General features: G+C 39.2%; 2 protein-coding genes across 2 annotated transcripts; both read right to left on the reverse strand.

The window, feature by feature from the left end:
* Window positions 1-357: 357 nt before the first annotated feature.
* Window positions 358-2,572, reverse strand: cb032 (CB032 protein). Its single transcript, NM_001141013.1, is given in 3 exon segments — window positions 358-1,310; window positions 1,633-1,777; window positions 2,373-2,572. Coding segments are annotated over 3 exon segments (492 nt in total). The 5' UTR covers window positions 2,555-2,572; the 3' UTR covers window positions 358-1,145.
* A 2,413-nt stretch (window positions 2,573-4,985) lies between these two features.
* Window positions 4,986-9,526, reverse strand: fbxo48 (F-box protein 48). The gene is made up of 3 exons (XM_045691288.2): window positions 9,440-9,526; window positions 5,744-6,081; window positions 4,986-5,519 (listed from the first exon to the last, which is right to left on the reverse strand). Exons 2-3 carry the CDS (start codon window positions 6,044-6,046, stop codon window positions 5,358-5,360), a joined length of 465 nt encoding a protein of 154 aa, XP_045547244.1. The 5' UTR covers window positions 6,047-6,081; window positions 9,440-9,526; the 3' UTR covers window positions 4,986-5,357.
* Window positions 9,527-18,065: the final 8,539 nt, after the last annotated feature.

Consider the following 18,065-nt stretch of genomic DNA (forward strand, 5'->3'; position numbering starts at 1 on the left):
CCAATGAATATGAATGCCACACCTACGGACTTGCCCATGAAGATGTTTGGTTGTAAGACTATCGCAGCTCTCTCTTTCACAGGCAGCTCTCTCTTTCACAGGCATGAATAGCCATACTGTACTAGATTTAAAAGATGAGGCCTAATTTTTCTAACTGATTGGAATATGATGTGCAAGTGGGCCTGTGAATAATAATAACACTGCTAATGAGGACAAGGAAGCAATGGCACAACTGTAGTCTATAACAGGCTTCTGAAATGAGAATTGGATCGTAAACACTTGGATCAATTTAAACAACAGTAACAACAAACTACTTATTCCAATTATTGCACAATTATGTTAATCAAGTACGCTATAAACTGGTATGGGTTTATTTACTTCCACACTTTTCAATTACATTTATAACAGAACTGAACATTTTAGGCAATCTGATATCATTTTGCATCTGAAGAACAAAACCTTTAGGCATAGGATTATTCAGCCATGCATTTACAGACAAAACTGAGACAAAACAATGATAGTGACCCACAACATAAAAAGAGTAGAAGCACTTAATAGACTATAGAATATGAATATCTCCATAAAATAATATAGAAGTTTTAACAAAAAAACTGTCTCACCCCTTTATAGGCTAATCACAACTGTGCTGTTCAGAAGTAGACAGATGTTCAAAGGCTTAAACAACACTAGAACACATAGGATAACACAAATATAATGTCAATTTACTCATACAACTCACATCACACACACCTCACAGGTAATAAATCAGGTTAGATACATTTCCACCCGCAGCTGTCTTCAATCCTGGTCCAGGAGGGCCACAGCTTCAGCTCGTGTGGCCAGAGCTGAGAGTCAAAACAGCGGATGTTGTATAGCTGTGATTCCCAATGATATTGCTGATAATAACCTGACTATGTTTCTTGATTAAAACCAATCAAGAACAACCCCCGAGATCAGCCTGGTAGATAACTGCCCCCCTCTCTCTAAAACAGACAATTATGGTGCTCAGTGACTTGAAACGCATGCCTACAGTAAGGCTTTTTCCTCTTAAGTTGATGGTAAAATAGTTATTGTGTGTAACTCATCTCCTCTGCTTGTTTTTCTTCCGTTACTGGTCATTGGAAGGAGGAGTTGATTGGTGCTCCTCAATTGAACACCTCTTTGTTAATCCACATCAGGCTGCGCGTCTCATTGGGCTTGCACTCATACTCGATATTGGTGAATTTGTTCCCAAACTGGCATTGGTCTCGCTTGTAGTAGTTATAGTACTTTACCTGCCATATTGTCTCGAATTGGCCCGCCTTTCCAAACTGACACAAAAACACACAGAGAAAAGAAAGACATTAATTGAAGGGGCCTCAATCAGATGATGTTGTAGATTACTTTAAATCAATCAAACTGTATTTACTGTCTATAGCACATTTCTTACAACAAATGCATTTTGAAATGTCTGAAAAGAGTTTTGATAAGAGAATTGAATAGTTATTAGTGCTGATAATATCACTATTTTGAGTTAGGTCTAAATATGAGAAAATGTACATTTATATTGCCAGAAGACACCACTTAATTATCAATAACTCAGTTAGTTACCTCTTAGTTAAACAATTAGGATGAAGTATTCTACTGGATTACCTCTATGCTGACTTGGACAGGTTGCCTGTCCCCACTCTTGGTGTGAGGCACTCCCTCTGTGTCATACTGTCCATGGTACACCACTGACTCCTCATCTTTGGACTGCTGCTCTAAGGGGATGGCGATGCCTCCGATGTTCATGGTGCTGGGAATATATGAAACAGACCCTTTAGTTAGTGCGCATCATTCCCAACCCCACCCAATGGGCCTGTAGCCTACCTGATTATAGGCTAATGGTAGACCCATTTTAACTTTATTCTAGCTTGTTTGTTTTATTTCCTATGGCAGTGAATTGTTGAGATGTGAATCAGGACACTTTCTGTCATCACCCTCCTTGGTTTGATTAAAAATGCATTCACACACCGTGACAACACATTATTTATTAACGCAGAATATCCGTAGGCCCCCCAGAAGGCTACTGTAGCCTATGCTATTGCATCCAGGCTGTAGCCTATGCATTGTAAAATAGCCTGAAAGATAGAGGGTATGCAGACATGCTTTTGCAGTCAACCCATTTGGTGATACAGTACCATGTAGATACATTGGCCTGTATGTCAGAAAAACAACATTTAATCAAACACTCAGGGAAGGCAAGATATAGCGCATGCATCAGGCTGCATCCACAGACGCACTGTAATAAGACTGACTGGTGAATTTAATGTGAGTGTATTGTAAACTAATTCAATATTACAAATGCACATTTCCAGTGGTTTTCTTGATATAGAGTGTTTTGTACTTACGTGGCATCAGCATTTCCCGGCTTCATAACCACCTCAACCTTATACTTCGATCCTGTAAGCAATTTTATTGTCCTGCTCTGGCCGAATCTGGTCCCATCCACCTTGAAAAACACCGGCCCATCATTCGGTTGAATTTTTAGAGCGATGGCAATATTTATAATCGGTGGAACATCGTCGACCATGATTGAAACGTAGCCTATTATGGTCTCGGGGCCCCCTATAACTATTAAAGAGGAAGCGGAATGATGCAGCGATGGTGCATTTCCAAACGCACCAGAGAGAGGATGCTGTGACGTGTACAGCTGGCGAAAAGGGTAAAATCACTAACAATGATGGCTGCATCCCTCCGACACAGTTCCTCACTGAGGATAATCACCATACGGATTACAATTATCCATAGCCTTCTGCCATATATAGTCCTACAAATAAATATCTGATCTGAATGCACGTAATTATACACTGAGTGTACAAACCATTAGGAACACCTTCCTAATATTGAGTTGCACCCTCTTTTGTCCTCAGAACAGCCTCAATTCGTCTGGGCATGGACTACAAGGCGTCGAAAGCGTTCTAAAGCGATGCTGGCCCATCGTGACTCCAATGCGTCCCACAGTTGTGTCAAATTGGCTGGATGTCATTTGGGTCGTGGACCATTCTTGATACACACGGAAAACTGTTGAGCGTTAAAGTTATTGACACACTCAAACCCGTGCGCATGGCGCCTACGTCCATACCCCGCTCAAAGGCTCTTACCTTGCCTTCAAAAAGTATTCACACTAGGCACATCAGTTAACGCATTCTTATTTTCAATGATGGCCTAGGAACAGTGTGTTAATAACTCTGCCTTGTTCAGGGGCAGAACGACAGATTTTTACCTTGTCAGCTCTAGTCCAACGCTCTAACAACTAGGTGGTTAGAGATTTTGTGTCACTGGTCTACACACAACACCCCATAATGTCAAAGTGTAATAATGTTTTTACACATTTTTACAAATTCATTCAAAATGAAAAGCTGAAATGTCTTTGAGCCAATAAGTATTCAACCCCGTTAATCCAAGCCTAAATAAGTTCAGGAGTAAAAATAAATACATTGTACTCACTGTGTGCAATAATATTGTTTACCATGATTTTTTTTTATGACTACCTCATCTCTGTACCCCACACATTCTATTATCTGTAAGATCCATCAGTTGAGCAGTGAATTTCAAACACAGATTTAACCACAAAGACCAGGGAGGTTTGCAATGCCTGCAAAGAAGGGCCCCTATTGGTAGATACAAATTTTTTAAAGCAGACATGAAATATCCCTTTGAGCATGGTGAAGTTTTAATTAGCTTTTGACAGTGTATCAATACACCCAGTCACTACAATGATACAGGCGTCCTTCCTAACTCAGTTTCCGGAGATTTCACCATGAGGCCAATGGTGACTTTAATACAGTTACAGAGTTTAATGGCTGTAATAGGAGAAAACTGAGGATGGATCAACAACATTGTAGTTACTCCTCAATATTAACTTAAATGACAGAGTGAAAAGAAGGAACAGAATAACAGAAACAAATATTCCATTAACCTACAGTGCATTCGGAAAGTATTCAGACCCCTTGACTTTGTCTACATTTTGCTACATTACAGCCTTGTTCTAAAATTGTTTAAATTGTTTCTTCATTCGACACACAATACCTTATATAGACAGGTGTGTGCTTTTCCAAATCATGTCCAATTTACCCTAGGTAGACTCCAATCAAGTTGTAGAAACATCTCAAGGATGACCAATGGAAACAGGATGCACTTGAGCTCAATTTCAAGTTTCAGAGCAAAGGGTCTGAATATTAATCTAAATAAGGTATCTGCTTTTTATTTTTGATAAATTTGCAAACATAAAAAAAAAACGTTTTCACTTTGTCATTATGGGGTGTTGTGTGTAGATTGATGAGGAAAACAATTAATTTAATCAATTTTAGAATAAGGCTGTAATGTAACAAAATGTGGAAAAAGTCAAGGGGTCTGAATACTTTTCAAATGCACTGTAAATGAAAGAGTGAAAAGGGAGCCTGTACACAATAAACATATTCCAAAACATGCATTGTGTTTGCAATAAGGCACTAAAGTAAAACTGCAAAACATGTGGCAAAGAAATGAACTTTATGTCCTGAATACAAAGAGTTATGTTTGGGGCAAATCCAATGCAACACATCACTGAGTACCACTCTTCATATTTCCAAGCATGGTGGTGGCTGCATTATGTTATGAGTATGCTTGTCATCGGCAAGGAGTAAGGAGTTTTTTAGGATGAAAATAAACTGAATGGAGCTAACACAGGCAAAATCATAAAGGAAAACCTGGTTTTGTCTGCTTTCCAACAGACACTCAGAGACAAATATACCCTGGAGTTACAAAGATGACATTGAATGTTCCTGAGTGGCCTAGTTACAGTCTTGACTTAAATCTCCTTGAAAATCTATGGCAAGACTTGAAATTGGCGATCTAGAAATGATCAACCACCAACTTGACAGAGCTTGAAAAATAAATACAAAATATTAGATGCAAATATTGTACAATCCATATGTGCAAAGCTCTTATGACCCAGTAAAACTCACAGCTGTAATCGCTGCCAAAGGTGATTATAATATTTATTGGGGTGTGAATGTAAATTATATATTTCTGTATGTAAAAAAAAAAAAGACTAATACATTTATAAAAACATGTTTTCACTTTGTCATTATGGGGTAGATGGGTAAGACATTTTTTTTTAATCCATTTTTAATTCAGGCTGTAACACAACAAAATGTGGAACAAGTAAAGGGGTATGAATACTTTCTAACAGCACTGTAAATCTTTGTCTGTCCCCATCAATCTCCTGATTATTAACCATAATCACATATAAAAACTGTATAAAAGGTATAAAACAAATTAATAAGTGCTTAAGACATAATTATAAAAGAAAATCTAACGGGTTCATTCATAGCTCTTTATAGAATTTGCATCTATCTCTCCAGCTCTGCTTCCAGAATCTCGCCCCAAGTCTCGACATCCAATGAGCACATGTTCCTGTCCAGTAGTTCATCGGCAGAATGAATGTTGCTGTATCGTCCCCTTAACCATTCTCTCTTCAGAAAACCTCTCCTGTAGTTCCGCACCAGGGTGACCTAATAAGAAATAATTAAAGAATGACAAAAGGCATTTGTTATTGAGATAATGCTCTTTGGATGAGTGCCATTTATTGTATTAACGTTTTGTAAGGGGGGTGGGGGGGGTGTGTGTGTGATGTCTATGATACGTCTATGATATTTGCGATCTGGCAATGACGTTATAGGCAGGCATTCCAGTAGTCTAGCATAAGGTGAAGCTGTTTAAAAACCAACAGACCCACCTTCCATGACAGTCCATACTGTCTGTCCCCATCAATCTCCTGTTGACAGAACGCTCGCACAGTCAGGCAATGATTCCTCCAGAGGTGGTCGCTGTCTTCAATGATGTGGTGCCACAGTTTGCAGGTCAACAATGCACTACATAAGCTGTCAATGTCCAGTTCGCTAAAAATCTTCAAGCTCATTTCCGTGGGCAGCATTTCGGCAAAGTTGTGTGGGCATGTCTCTGTGGCAGAGGTCAAAGTGGGCCTTCTTTCACAGACAAAATAGGCATTGGAGATCCTTTGGAGACATACATGCTGCATAGTTCAGTGTCCCACACTTTGATTTAACAGTGGCCCTGTGAAAAAGTTTGATCATGAGCAAGGTGCAAAAACAATGATTATAAAGGCTTAATACCTATACCTAGCTACCTGTTAAATTAATTCAGGTCTAAGTGCCTAGTGCTCGGGGTTGTCACTGTACACGGCCAAATATGGGTCTGGGTCAGTGCAATGGACAAGCTCTGGGGCTTGCTAGCCATGGTTTTGTTAGCCATTTAACATTAGCTTGCTAGGACACGTCGACTTCATGGCTTACAACTAGAAGCACTTCCCACTCTTATTCTTGGTTAGAATGCAAAGTAGCAAGTAAGCTAACTAGCAACATTAACGATGTGTAAATTAAATTACCACCAACATTTGCATTATGCATGCTGCCAGCTAATACCACACCGGATGGGTGAAACGAGCACAGCTAGCTACTTATACTTGAGATAGCTAGCCAGGCCCGATTCGATTGAACTCGGCGTGGTGTAACGTTTGCATACTATTTCGTCAATTTCGTTGTGTCAAATACATTGTAAAGCTTGATTAGACGAGATATGAACATTTTATTCCCATATGTTAAGTTTGATCCCAGAGCTCCAAGGCATGCGTCAAAATTGGTAAGCAGTGTACTTCAAAGCACTGTGCCGATGCTGCAATCGCTTTATCAGAAGTACGTGATCAATGACGTTTGTTTCGTCGAATAACCACCTGATTGGTTTCGATCTTATTATAGCTCAGTCAAAGACAGTACAGTATGAAGATATAAGCAGTTTCTGCCTCCAATAGAAATCCTGTTCACAATTGTAGGCGATGTCATGGCGACGTTGGCTAGTCATCGGGACTAACGGTCGTCTCGCGCAGAACTGCGCATGTGCAGGCTGTCAACTCAAAGCAGTGCTGCCATGTTCACAGGTTTCCCACCAAATTGGGCTACCTTGAAAACGATGTCGCAAGCGAAAATGTATTCGTCGCGGGTGGCAGATTTTTGGGCTCCTTCTAAATTGCACCGCGGCGGCCATGACATTTCTCTGAAAAAATATATAGAATTCACTGTGACCTGCTGCTGCTGGGGGTGAGTAAGTGGGGTGTGTGTGCATTGAGAGCACTGGTTGAGAGCGCTGCAGCAGAGGCAGCTGAGTCACATGCTGACGAGACCGGGCACGCGCGTGCGCCATCGCACACATGTTGATTTTGGCCATCCATAACCAGACGTGATCAGGGGACACAGGTTGAAAAATCAAAAACTCTGAAGCAACTATATTCATTTGGGGACAGGTTGAAACGCATGAAACATTCATTGCAATTTAGCTAGCTTATTTGTCCTGAGATAAACATTGGGTTGTTATTTTACCCGAAATGCACAAGGTCCTCTATTCCTACAATTAATCCACAGATAAAAGGGTAAACCAAGTTACTTTCTAATAATCTCTCCTCCTTCAGTCTTCTTCTTTTCCTCTTCAGACTTTATATGGTAGTTGGCAACCAACTTTAAGTTGCATTACCACCACCAACTGGACTGGTGTGTGGACCTCAGTTCATCTTTCAAATCACCCACGTGGGTATATGCTCGTTGATGCACGCGAGCAGTTTGGATGAAATTATTGAATAACATGCATTTTATTTTGCAAGGCTCACGCACGTAACGCAAGTGGTGTAGTCAACATGTCCTGGAGACAGAGCAACACACACGTCGTGACAACTTCTTACCAGTTGTAGGTAGGCTATTTAGATTGGTCGTTATGGCCACCCTTTTTTCATAACACATTATTAACGTGCTAGAACTGATATAACGGCAATAAAGCAATGGAAAACGACTTTAGGCGCACTAGAGATCTTTAGATAAATTAGCTTACAGATGGTTTAAAGTAAACTGCATTCTAATGTCGACTTCTCTTTTGTTTAACAGTATCATGCGAAGGGTTTTTACTCATGCTCAGTTCTATGGTCCACAATGAAAATTACATTAAAATGTGCATCTGTTGGCCATCAAGTAGGCTATTCATTGCGATTCCTTTGCAGGCTACTGTAGCCTACCAATTGATACAATATATTGAAATGGCAATATCACTGGAGTCAATTTGTGCCACTTGGAGCTGGCAAACGGATTTAATAAATAGCCTATAACTCTGTTGTTGTAACCTTGTGTTATTATGCAATTATTAATGCCCATGTTTAGTTAATTAAATTGGAAGTTATCAATTGTGATCATGGTCACAGCTCTATCGCAAATGTCTCATCCTCCACATTTAGTGTCAGTTTCATTGTGAACTTTTCCCTGGAATGAGATGTTGGCCTATCAGGGCCTATTGGCTACCTGCATCTAGCTCAGAAAACCATGGCAAAGTTGAATTGCAATTATAAATCCAGATTTTAGTCAGTAGCCTATGCCTATTGAAATAAGTAAATCTCACAAATAGGCCATTTATAACGGTTTGTAGTTTTCACATCTGGCATATAATGAAGGAACAATTGCCAGAAAATAGCCCAACATTCTTTTTTTAAAGTTCGTCTAAATGTTTCTCGTACAGAGATTGCGAGATCCTTTGTCCAACTCTCATCACTCAAACTCTCCTGTCTCATGCACATGCGCAAACGGGAATTATTTACAATTATAAACTAGGTGGTTTGAGCCCTGAATGCTGATTGGTTTAAAGCCATGGTATATTAGACTTGTACCACGGGAATGACAACAACTTCATTTTAAATGTTCTAATTACGTTGATAACCAGTTTATAATAGCAATAAGGTACCTCAGGGGTTTGTGGTATATGGCCAATATACCACGGCTAAGGACTGTTCTTTGTGTTATATGGCCAATATATGAATTGGGCATATACCACAAAGAACAGCCCTTAGGTCTGCCCTTATTGCTTAATCATAGCAGTCAAAACAAGTTAAATCGAAACCCATTAATGGAAAATGATCTGGAGTTTAATTTATATTTTCTCTTGCGACATATTCTTAAACTCGCAATAATTATTATTTTGATGGAAACCCACATTTTGCTTCTTAGCCAATGTTGTTAAAAATTACGTCGACATTCCTTAATTCGCCCGATAACGTTATGGGAAAACGGTTTATTGAATAAATGTGGTAACTCAGTCCTTGTGGACGGGTTTTCAAACGTCATTGACGAAAATTAAAACGTGTTTGTCGCTTTCACGAGGTTGGAATACTAACATGTTCAACTACATAAAACATTGGCTCAAATCTAGGTAGTGCCTTTCCTTTACAGTTGGAGAAAATGTACGAATAATTGTTCTCATTGACTAGTGTAACGTTACACTGTGTTGATCAACGCCTCGCGTAATAATGGGGAAACAATCGTGCATTCCTGATTGTATTATCTGTTCAGATAAAAGAGTATGAAAGAACCAAACATTTACTTACCCCAACAAATGTGTAGACCATGACAGCTCACGGTTTAAATATCACTCCCTTCCGTTAAAAATCTTGTTTACCTACGTCATCGTTTATAGGCCGCGCATGCGTACATGCTCAACATGAGCAGCGAAAGCTAGGGTTAGTTCGATTTGCATCCCCCGGTTCCGCGGATTAGTGGAGACTTCACTTTTGGGCCAATGGAATGGTCTAAATTAAAATGTGCAAACTCCTCTCAACTGGGGCACAGGACCATGCAAAACGTCAGAAAATAGAATATCTTTGAGATTAATATAACATTTGTGTAACATCAAGGCTAATCAAAACAAAGGTCCTAAGGAAATGTATTAAAGGATACATGTTTAGGCCTTTTACTTGTAAGGGCTGGGTAAGAACAATACAAAACATTAACAATATGTAGTACACAAGATGCTCTTACTACTTTAACTGCATAATTCGCTACAGTGCTTTCACATAAACCAAAAACAGTGGCAAAACAACATTTTAATGGAGGGCACCAGACCTGGGTTCAAATACTATTTAAAATATCTCAATTACTTTAACACACAACTAGCTGAATATTGGAATGTATTTGGAAATATACTGACTCAAATTCCCATACATTTAACCCAGGTATTTGAAAATAGTATTTAAAATAAAGTATTTGAAAATACTTTCAAATACAATTTGGAAGACAAATTTTTTTATTTTTTACAAATAACCATTAATTAAAATACTAAAAATAAAACTACTTGTTTTGGGCTGTGTATTTGAAAATTCTAAAATAGTAATTTAAATAATACATTCTCAAATACACTGTATTTGAACCCAGGTCTGGAGGGCACTAACAAACTTCTTTGACCCCAAAGCCATCAAAGCCTCTCCCACTACATTACACATGCTAGAACCAAAAACACATTTAAAATCAAATCAAAGTTTATTCGTCATATGCAAAGGATACAGTGTAAACAGTGCAATGAAATGCTTACTTGCGATCTTCCTCAACATTGCAATAAATAATAAAATGAGCAGTAAAACTAGAGCAGTCACAAATATAAATACTAGGTCAGTAAAAAAAAAGTATTACAAAAAGTAGAGAATAAAGTAAAAAATGTTTTTTTTTAAATAAAAACAAGAACTATATTGTCAAATGTACAGAATATACTGTGGATATACTATGTCAGTGTACAAATAGTAAAGTGAATAGTGACTAGTTAGGAACAAGGTAGACTGGTAAATAAATAATAATAAATAAAGACAGCAGTGGTGTGTGAGTGTATGTGTGTGTGCGCGTGTGTGTATGCGTGCATGCGTTACTAAATGTGTGTGTATGTGGAAATGTAGAAAATCAGTGCAAATAGTACTTAAGTAAATACTTTAATGTACTACTTAAGCAGTTTTTTGGGGTATCTGTACTTTATTTTACCATTTATATTTTTGAGAACTTTTTCTTTTACTCCACTACATTCCTAAAGATAATAATGTACTTTTTACTCCATACATTTTACCTGACACCCAAAAGTACTTGTTACATTTTGAATGCTTAGCAGGGCAGGAAAAATGGTCCAATTCACACACTTATCAAGAGAACATCCCTGGTCATCCCTACTGCCTCTGATCTGGCAGACACTCTAAACACAAATGCTTTGTTTGTAAATGATGTCTGAGCGCTGGAGTTTAAATTAAAATCAAAAGAAAATCATGCCGTCTGGTTTGCTTAATATAAGGAATGTGAAATGATTTATGCTTTTACTTTTGATACTTAAGTACATTTTTTGCCATTACATTTACTTTTGATACTTAAGTATATTTAAAAACAAATACTTTCAAAACTCAATTCAGAAGAGGAATACGTATCAAGCACTACACTCCATACTCGATCAACAAAAACAGTTCTATAAAAATCTTTATGGATTGTACCAACAAAAGGGTTGATGATCTGTTTAAGGATGTAATGGAATTTAAACACAGTTTGAAGTTTACGCTTGACAAGCACTCTTCCAAAGGAGACTACCTGGAAAACCAATCAGGTACAATAACATCTTAAAATCGATAGAATTGAGGACGTAAAGACTGAAACTTGACATGAAACAGAAGTCAAGGCCAAGAAACTCCTGGCAGATCAACTCAAACTGTACCTTAAACTCATCGAGAGCGCACATATGAATGGCACTTTCTTCCCATTTGGACAGCCCAGATCTACAGTATAGTGGTGAAACTGCTCAGGTTCAAAGACAAGGAGAGTCTCAGAAGAGCCAAGTGCCTGAAGGGAACCAAAATCGTAATCAATGAAGACTTCTCCGAACTGCTGCCACGACTAATTTAACAACGAAAATAAGGCAACATCGCTTAGAGTTGCCAACTTTCTCACTACCAAATAAGGGACAAAAAGGTGGCGTGTGCACGGCGAGTGCACAGTGCCACAGCGGTGTGGGTATGGTGTTGTGTGAATGAATATATTCATATTCAATTGGAAAGGCAAACATTTGTATATTCCATTTTGTCTATAACTTTACTAAAACTGCCTTATTATGTAAACTTATATGAATAAACCTAAAAAGTAAATGAACAAAGAAATAACAATTTGGACCTTCACAGCAAAAAAACAACAAAAAAACATTTAAAATGCAAAAGAGGAAAAGAGGGGCATGAGTCACTCACCAAGTGTACTTTTTCCATGGATATTTTTTGCTGCTCTTGACTGATTCAAGCAGTCCTTTGTCTTAGCCAGAGAGAAGTCCTTACATGACAAGTCACAGTTCACAGATATTTGAAGTTCATTTTTGATCAGCTGTGTGCTGCATCTGTTTCTTGAGTCTGACCATTTAATGGTCATCGGAGAGAAAATCCTCTCTACAAAAGGCATTTGAGCCTGGCACACTGAAGACAAATGAGACCAATACTGAACATGTTGATCAAGTTGGCTTTCCCTAGGGTTTGGAAAACTGCCACCCACTTCTCACTGGTGGATTTTGTGGTATCCTGTCTGGCTTTCTGTATTTCCTAGCACAAAACTCTTCATAAAGTTGGTCCATACTGACTGTCTCTGTCATTTTGAGGGCAACCACCATCTGCTCCAGGTCAGTGAAGGAGAGCTCCTCATAGAGGCCTATCGGTTTCAGTTTCACCATTACATTTTCTGGTGACAAATCAAACCACTTGTCAATGTATGTAATGATACTCTTCAGTGCCACAGGACAGGTCTCCCCAAGGGACCTGAAGTAAGAGCTGGCCAGCTTTGCAGGAGACGATCGACAGCTGGATGAAGAGAGCGCCATCGTGTGCAAACATGTCGCAGAATTTCACGCCACTCAATGTCAACAAAGGCAACAACAACAAAAAAGCACGCAGTTCCTCTCTTCGGGAAGCAGATACTGAGAAGCGCCTGTAGATCTTTCAAACAACTGTCTCAATTTCCACTGACAGCAGGCGTGCTTGCAGGCATTATGAGCTATGTGAGCTGGGCAATTAGCTTTCAGAATGCGATTGTTGGCACTGCTCAATAACTGGTAAACGGAGTGGTGTTTTCCAAAGTTGACATTGGCATTATCTGCTGCACAGGCCGTGATGTGTCTAATATCCAGTTCATGCTTTTCCAGACAGTTCATCAGAGCTTGATGTATGCCATTTATAGTTTCATCACTGACTTCATAAAAGTCAAGTAACTTACACTGCACTCCATCAGACACATAAATATCACACGCACACTGGAAACATTTGTCTATTTCCCTTGTTTGAGGCATCACTGGCAACTGAGAAATACACGGGCTCACCTTCGGTCGGTACAGATCATCCAAAATATCCCGCACAGTCACGAATACTGCACCGATATTGCTAGCATGGCATTGTTGTGCATTTCTGTGGATGCATGCTGAGTTAGGTCATTCTCCCCTCCATGGCCAATTGAGAATTCCCGACGGCATAAAGTACAGAAAGCTTTCGTCGAGTCACCACGGACGGGCTTAACCCACGTCTTTGTTGCTTCCAATTGTTTGTCGTAGCTGCACAGTCTTTTCCTTTTTGCAGGTTTATCCATATGTCCTTGATCTGCCAAACCGACCGAAAAACAGAAATTACATTGCAGGAATTGGCGCGTTTACGCTATAGTGTGATTGGATGAATATACGGGACAAGGGAGGTCCCGTATGCGACAAACCAATTTAGCCCAAAATAAGGGACATCCGGGCTAATACGTGATAGTTGGCAACCCTACGACATACACACAAATATTTACGCTACTTTGTTCATACGTTTCATCTAAACTCATGACCAAAAACACACATTGCTCTAAATATCATAACCCTTGGAAGCCTTCAGTGGTGTTATGTGGACTGTGTCAATGGAAGTGCAGCCCTATTGATAACACGAACACACGTATGGTTGTTTTGGACATGTGAGGCAAGCACTTCCATGTTTCCGGTCCACTCTCTGGATGATTCCGACTGTGTATCTCTTAGTTGGGCAAGATATCAACCCTGATAACATGTTTTTTTTAACCCATTAGATATCAATGAAGCGTATACTAAATAGAATAATTGTGTTGATTCAGATTCAAATTTCCGGAAATGTAGCTGAAATAAGTCGTATCACTTCTGATTAATACAATGTTAATTTAACAACCTGTATAGCAGTTCATCTAATTCCAAGAAAAGCTCATTTTCTACCTTTCATTTGAACGTTCGCAGTCTTCCTAAAAATCTTGACCACCTTGTTCATTATCTGTCTTCTCTCAGTCATGAATTTTCCATTGTTGCCCTTTCAGAAACATGGTTGACTGAAGAGACAACCATGCTTTATGACATGTCTCCTGATAATACTGTTCACCACCTTAGAACATCAAGAGTGGGAGGAGTGTCCATTTTTGTTCATAAACGTTTTCAATTATTTGTAAGAGAGGACCTCGCACTTACATCTGATGACATTGATGTTGAATCTCCTTTCATAGATATACCCTCCTGTTCATTTTTTGGGGGTGGTAAAACGTGGTAATTGGATGCATCAATCGGCCGCCCGATTCTGACATTGGTCGTTTCATTCATATCCTTGCATCAGCCTCTGATTTTATTAATAATGAAGATTTTTTGAATACTTTATACTCCAGCTATTTGTATCCCCTCATCTATAAGCGCACAAGAGAGACCAGTTCATCCGCCACCCTTATTGATAATATTTATTCTTTGAATAATGTGACTAATACAGGTATAATTTATACTGACATATCTGACCACTTTCCAATTTTCCACTTCTCTTTGTCAGCTGGAAATGAACAGATGGGAATGATTAGTAGCATTTAATGTGGAATATTTAACAGAAGTAATTGTGTGTGTTTTAAGAGGTTGATTGATGATATTTTATGGGAACATTTTTATAATCAGGCCGATGTGGTCTGCTTACAATATTTTTCTCACATCTTTCAATTCTGTATTTCACCACTGCTTTACCGTAGTTAAACCACATAAGAGAGCAGCAGAAGGGTTCCCCTGAATTCTGAAAATTACAAAAAGTATAAGAACAAATTTACTCACCTACTTCGGATATCCAAAATAAGTTATTTTACTAACAAATTCCAAGAATCCTTAAATAATATAAAGTAAACATGGAAAATCATCCATCAATTGTTGAATAAGAAAAATGCATTTACAACTATTCCATCTCAATGTATTGTTGGAAATAAGACCTATAGTGATCCTGATGTTATTTCATGTGAATTTAATAACTTTTTTGTGAATGTATGTTCCTCTCTGTCAATGAAAATTGAGAAAACTGATGGAAATCCCTTGGATTACATTAAAGGACATTTGCTTCAGTTTGATTCACCTGATGTTATGGAGGTGATGGAGGTAATTGGTAACTTAAAGATATCAGCAGAAGGTCATGATGAGACTGGTGCCTCTTTGGTGAAATCAGTGTCTTCCTTGATTACTGAGCCTCTAATGTACTGTATATCTTCGCTAAATCTATGCAATCTGTTATTCTTCCTAAAGATTAGAAAATTGCCAAAGTTACGAATTATCGCTCCCAATATCTGTACTACCATGTTTTTCTAAAATCCTAGAAAAATTGGTGTATCAGAGAATGTTGAAACATTTAAATTAACACTGTATTCTATATGAGCACCAATATGGTTTTCGTGAAACTACTCCACAGATATGGCTCTTTTGCAACTTGCGGGTAAAATCTTTACAGCCCTTAACAATGAATACACACTTGGTATCTTTTTAGGTTTATCCAAAGCGCTTGACAGGGTTGATCAAGAAATATTACTTTCCAAATTGCATTATTACGATTTTAATGATTATACATATAATTGGTTATATAGTTCTGTTTATGATAGAGAACAATTTGTTTATGCATACGGCTGTGCATCTACCAGGGCCAAGATATCCTTTGGCGTCCCACAGGGTTCAATGATTGGACCTTTGTTATTCCTAATCTATATCAATGACCTTGCTGCTGTGTCTTCTACCGGATTTCCCATTCTCTTTGCTGATGATATCAATTTGATTTTATCACACAATCATTTTGATTCACTAATTAATGAAGCAACCTCAGGTATGGCCAACATTTCTGAATAGTTCCAGATAAACAAATGATCTTTAAATGTAAAAAAAATCCTACTTTACTTTATTAGTAAGAATAAGAATTATTGTTTAAAAAGAAAGAGCCTGAATCTCAATTGGTGGGAATGAAATGGAACAAGTCACATCCACTAGATTCCTTGGAGTTCTAATTGATGAAAAGTTATCCTGGGAAGATTATATTCAATTTGTCTGTAGCAAAGTGATGAAATCTGTTGGTATCATCAGAAAGATTTATCATGACTCAGGATATAACCCAGATGCAGACACAGGAGGCGGATAGTACAGTTCTCAGATAATTTATTCTAAACACCGGGCAGGCCGAGGACAGGCAGCGGTTCGTGATCGGGTCAGAGTCAGGCAGGTACACGGCAGGCATGCTCAGGGCAGGCAGAATGGTCAGAATCAGGAAAAACTAGAAAACAGAACTTGATCAACAGGAAGACTGGAAAACACGCTGGTAAGACCTACCATGACAAGACGAACTGGGAACAGATAAGCAGAGAACACAGGTATAAATGCACAGGGGATAATGGGGCAGATGGGCGACACCTGGAGGGGGGTGGAGACAAGCACAAAGACACGTGAAACAGATCAGGGTGTGACAAGATTAGTGGTTTGGTTCATCAGGCTTGCTTCCTAACTTTATACTATAGCTTAATTTACCCATATCCCATGTACTGTAATATTGTCTGGGCCAGCATATACAGTGAGGGAAAAAAATATTTGATCCCCTGCTGATTTTGTACGTTTGCCCACTGACAAAGAAATGATCAGTCTATAATTTTAATGGTAGGTTTATTTGAACAGTGAGAGACAGAATAACAACAAAAAAATCCAGAAAAACGCATGTCAACATTTTTATAAATTTATTTGCATTTTAATGAGGGAAATAAGTATTTGACCCCCTCTCAATCAGAAAGATTTCTGGCTCACAGGTGTCTTTTATACAAGTTAAGAGCTGAGATTAGGAGCATACTCCTAACGGGAGTGCTCCTAATCTCAGCTTGTTACCTGTATAAAAGACACCTGTCCACAGAAGCAATCACTCAATCAGATTCCAAACTCTCCACCATGGCCAAGACCAAAGAGCTCTCCAAGGATGTCAGGGAGAAGATTGTAGACCTACACAAGGCTGGAATGGGCTACAAGACCATCGCCAAGCAGCTTGGTGAGAAGGTGACAACAGTTGGTGCGATTATTCGCAAATGGAAGAAACACAAAAGAACTGTCAATCTCCCTCAGCCTGGGGCTCCATGCAAGATCTCACCTCATGGAGTTGCAATGATCATGAGAAGGGTGAGGAATCAGCCCAGAACTACACGGGAGGATCTTGTCAATGATCTCAAGGCAGCTGGGACCATAGTCACCAAGAAAACAATTGGTAACACACTACGCCGTGAAGGACTGAAATCCTGCAGCGCTCGCAAGGTCCCCCTGCTCAAGAAAGCACATATACATGCTTGTCTGAAGTTTGCCAATGAACATCTGAATGATTCAGAGGACAACTGGGTGAAAGTGTTGTGGTCAGATGAGACCAAAATGGATCTCTTTGGCATCAACTCGCCGTGTTTGGAGGAGGAATGCTGCCTATGACCCCAAGAACACCATCCCCACCGTCAAACATGGAGGTGGAAACATTATGCTTTGGGGGTGTTTTTCTGCTAAAGGGACAGGACAACTTCACCGCATCAAAGGGACGATGGATGGGGCCATGTACCGTCAAATCTTGGGTGAGAACTTCCTTCCCTCAGCCAGGGCATTGAAAATGGGTCGTGGATGGGTATTCCAGCATGACAATGACCCAAAACACACAGCCAAGGCAACAAAGGAGTGGCTCAAGAAGAAGCACATTAAGGTCCTGGAGTGGCCTAGCCAGTCTCCAGACCTTAATCCCATAGAAAATCTGTGGAGGGAGCCGAAGGTTCGAGTTGCCAACAGTCAGCCTCGAAACCTTAATGACTTGGAGAAGATCTGCAAAGAGGAGTGGGACAAAATCCCTCCTGAGATGTGTGCAAACCTGGTGGCCAACTACAAGAAATGTCTGACCTCTGTGA

This window comes from Salmo salar, chromosome 12 (assembly GCF_965601325.2).
Source record: "Salmo salar chromosome 12, fSalSal1, whole genome shotgun sequence".
Classification (NCBI taxonomy): Eukaryota; Metazoa; Chordata; class Actinopteri; order Salmoniformes; family Salmonidae; genus Salmo; species Salmo salar.

Excerpts from the sequence above, each read along its gene's own strand:
- fbxo48 (XM_045691288.2), bottom strand. The coding sequence starts at position 6,046 with ATGCAGCATGTATGTCTCCAAAGGATCTCCAATGCCTATTTTGTCTGT. Across the intron at positions 5,520-5,743 it reads AGTATGGACTGTCATGGAAG|GTCACCCTGGTGCGGAACTA; the intron begins GTGGGTCTGTTG and ends ATTTCTTATTAG.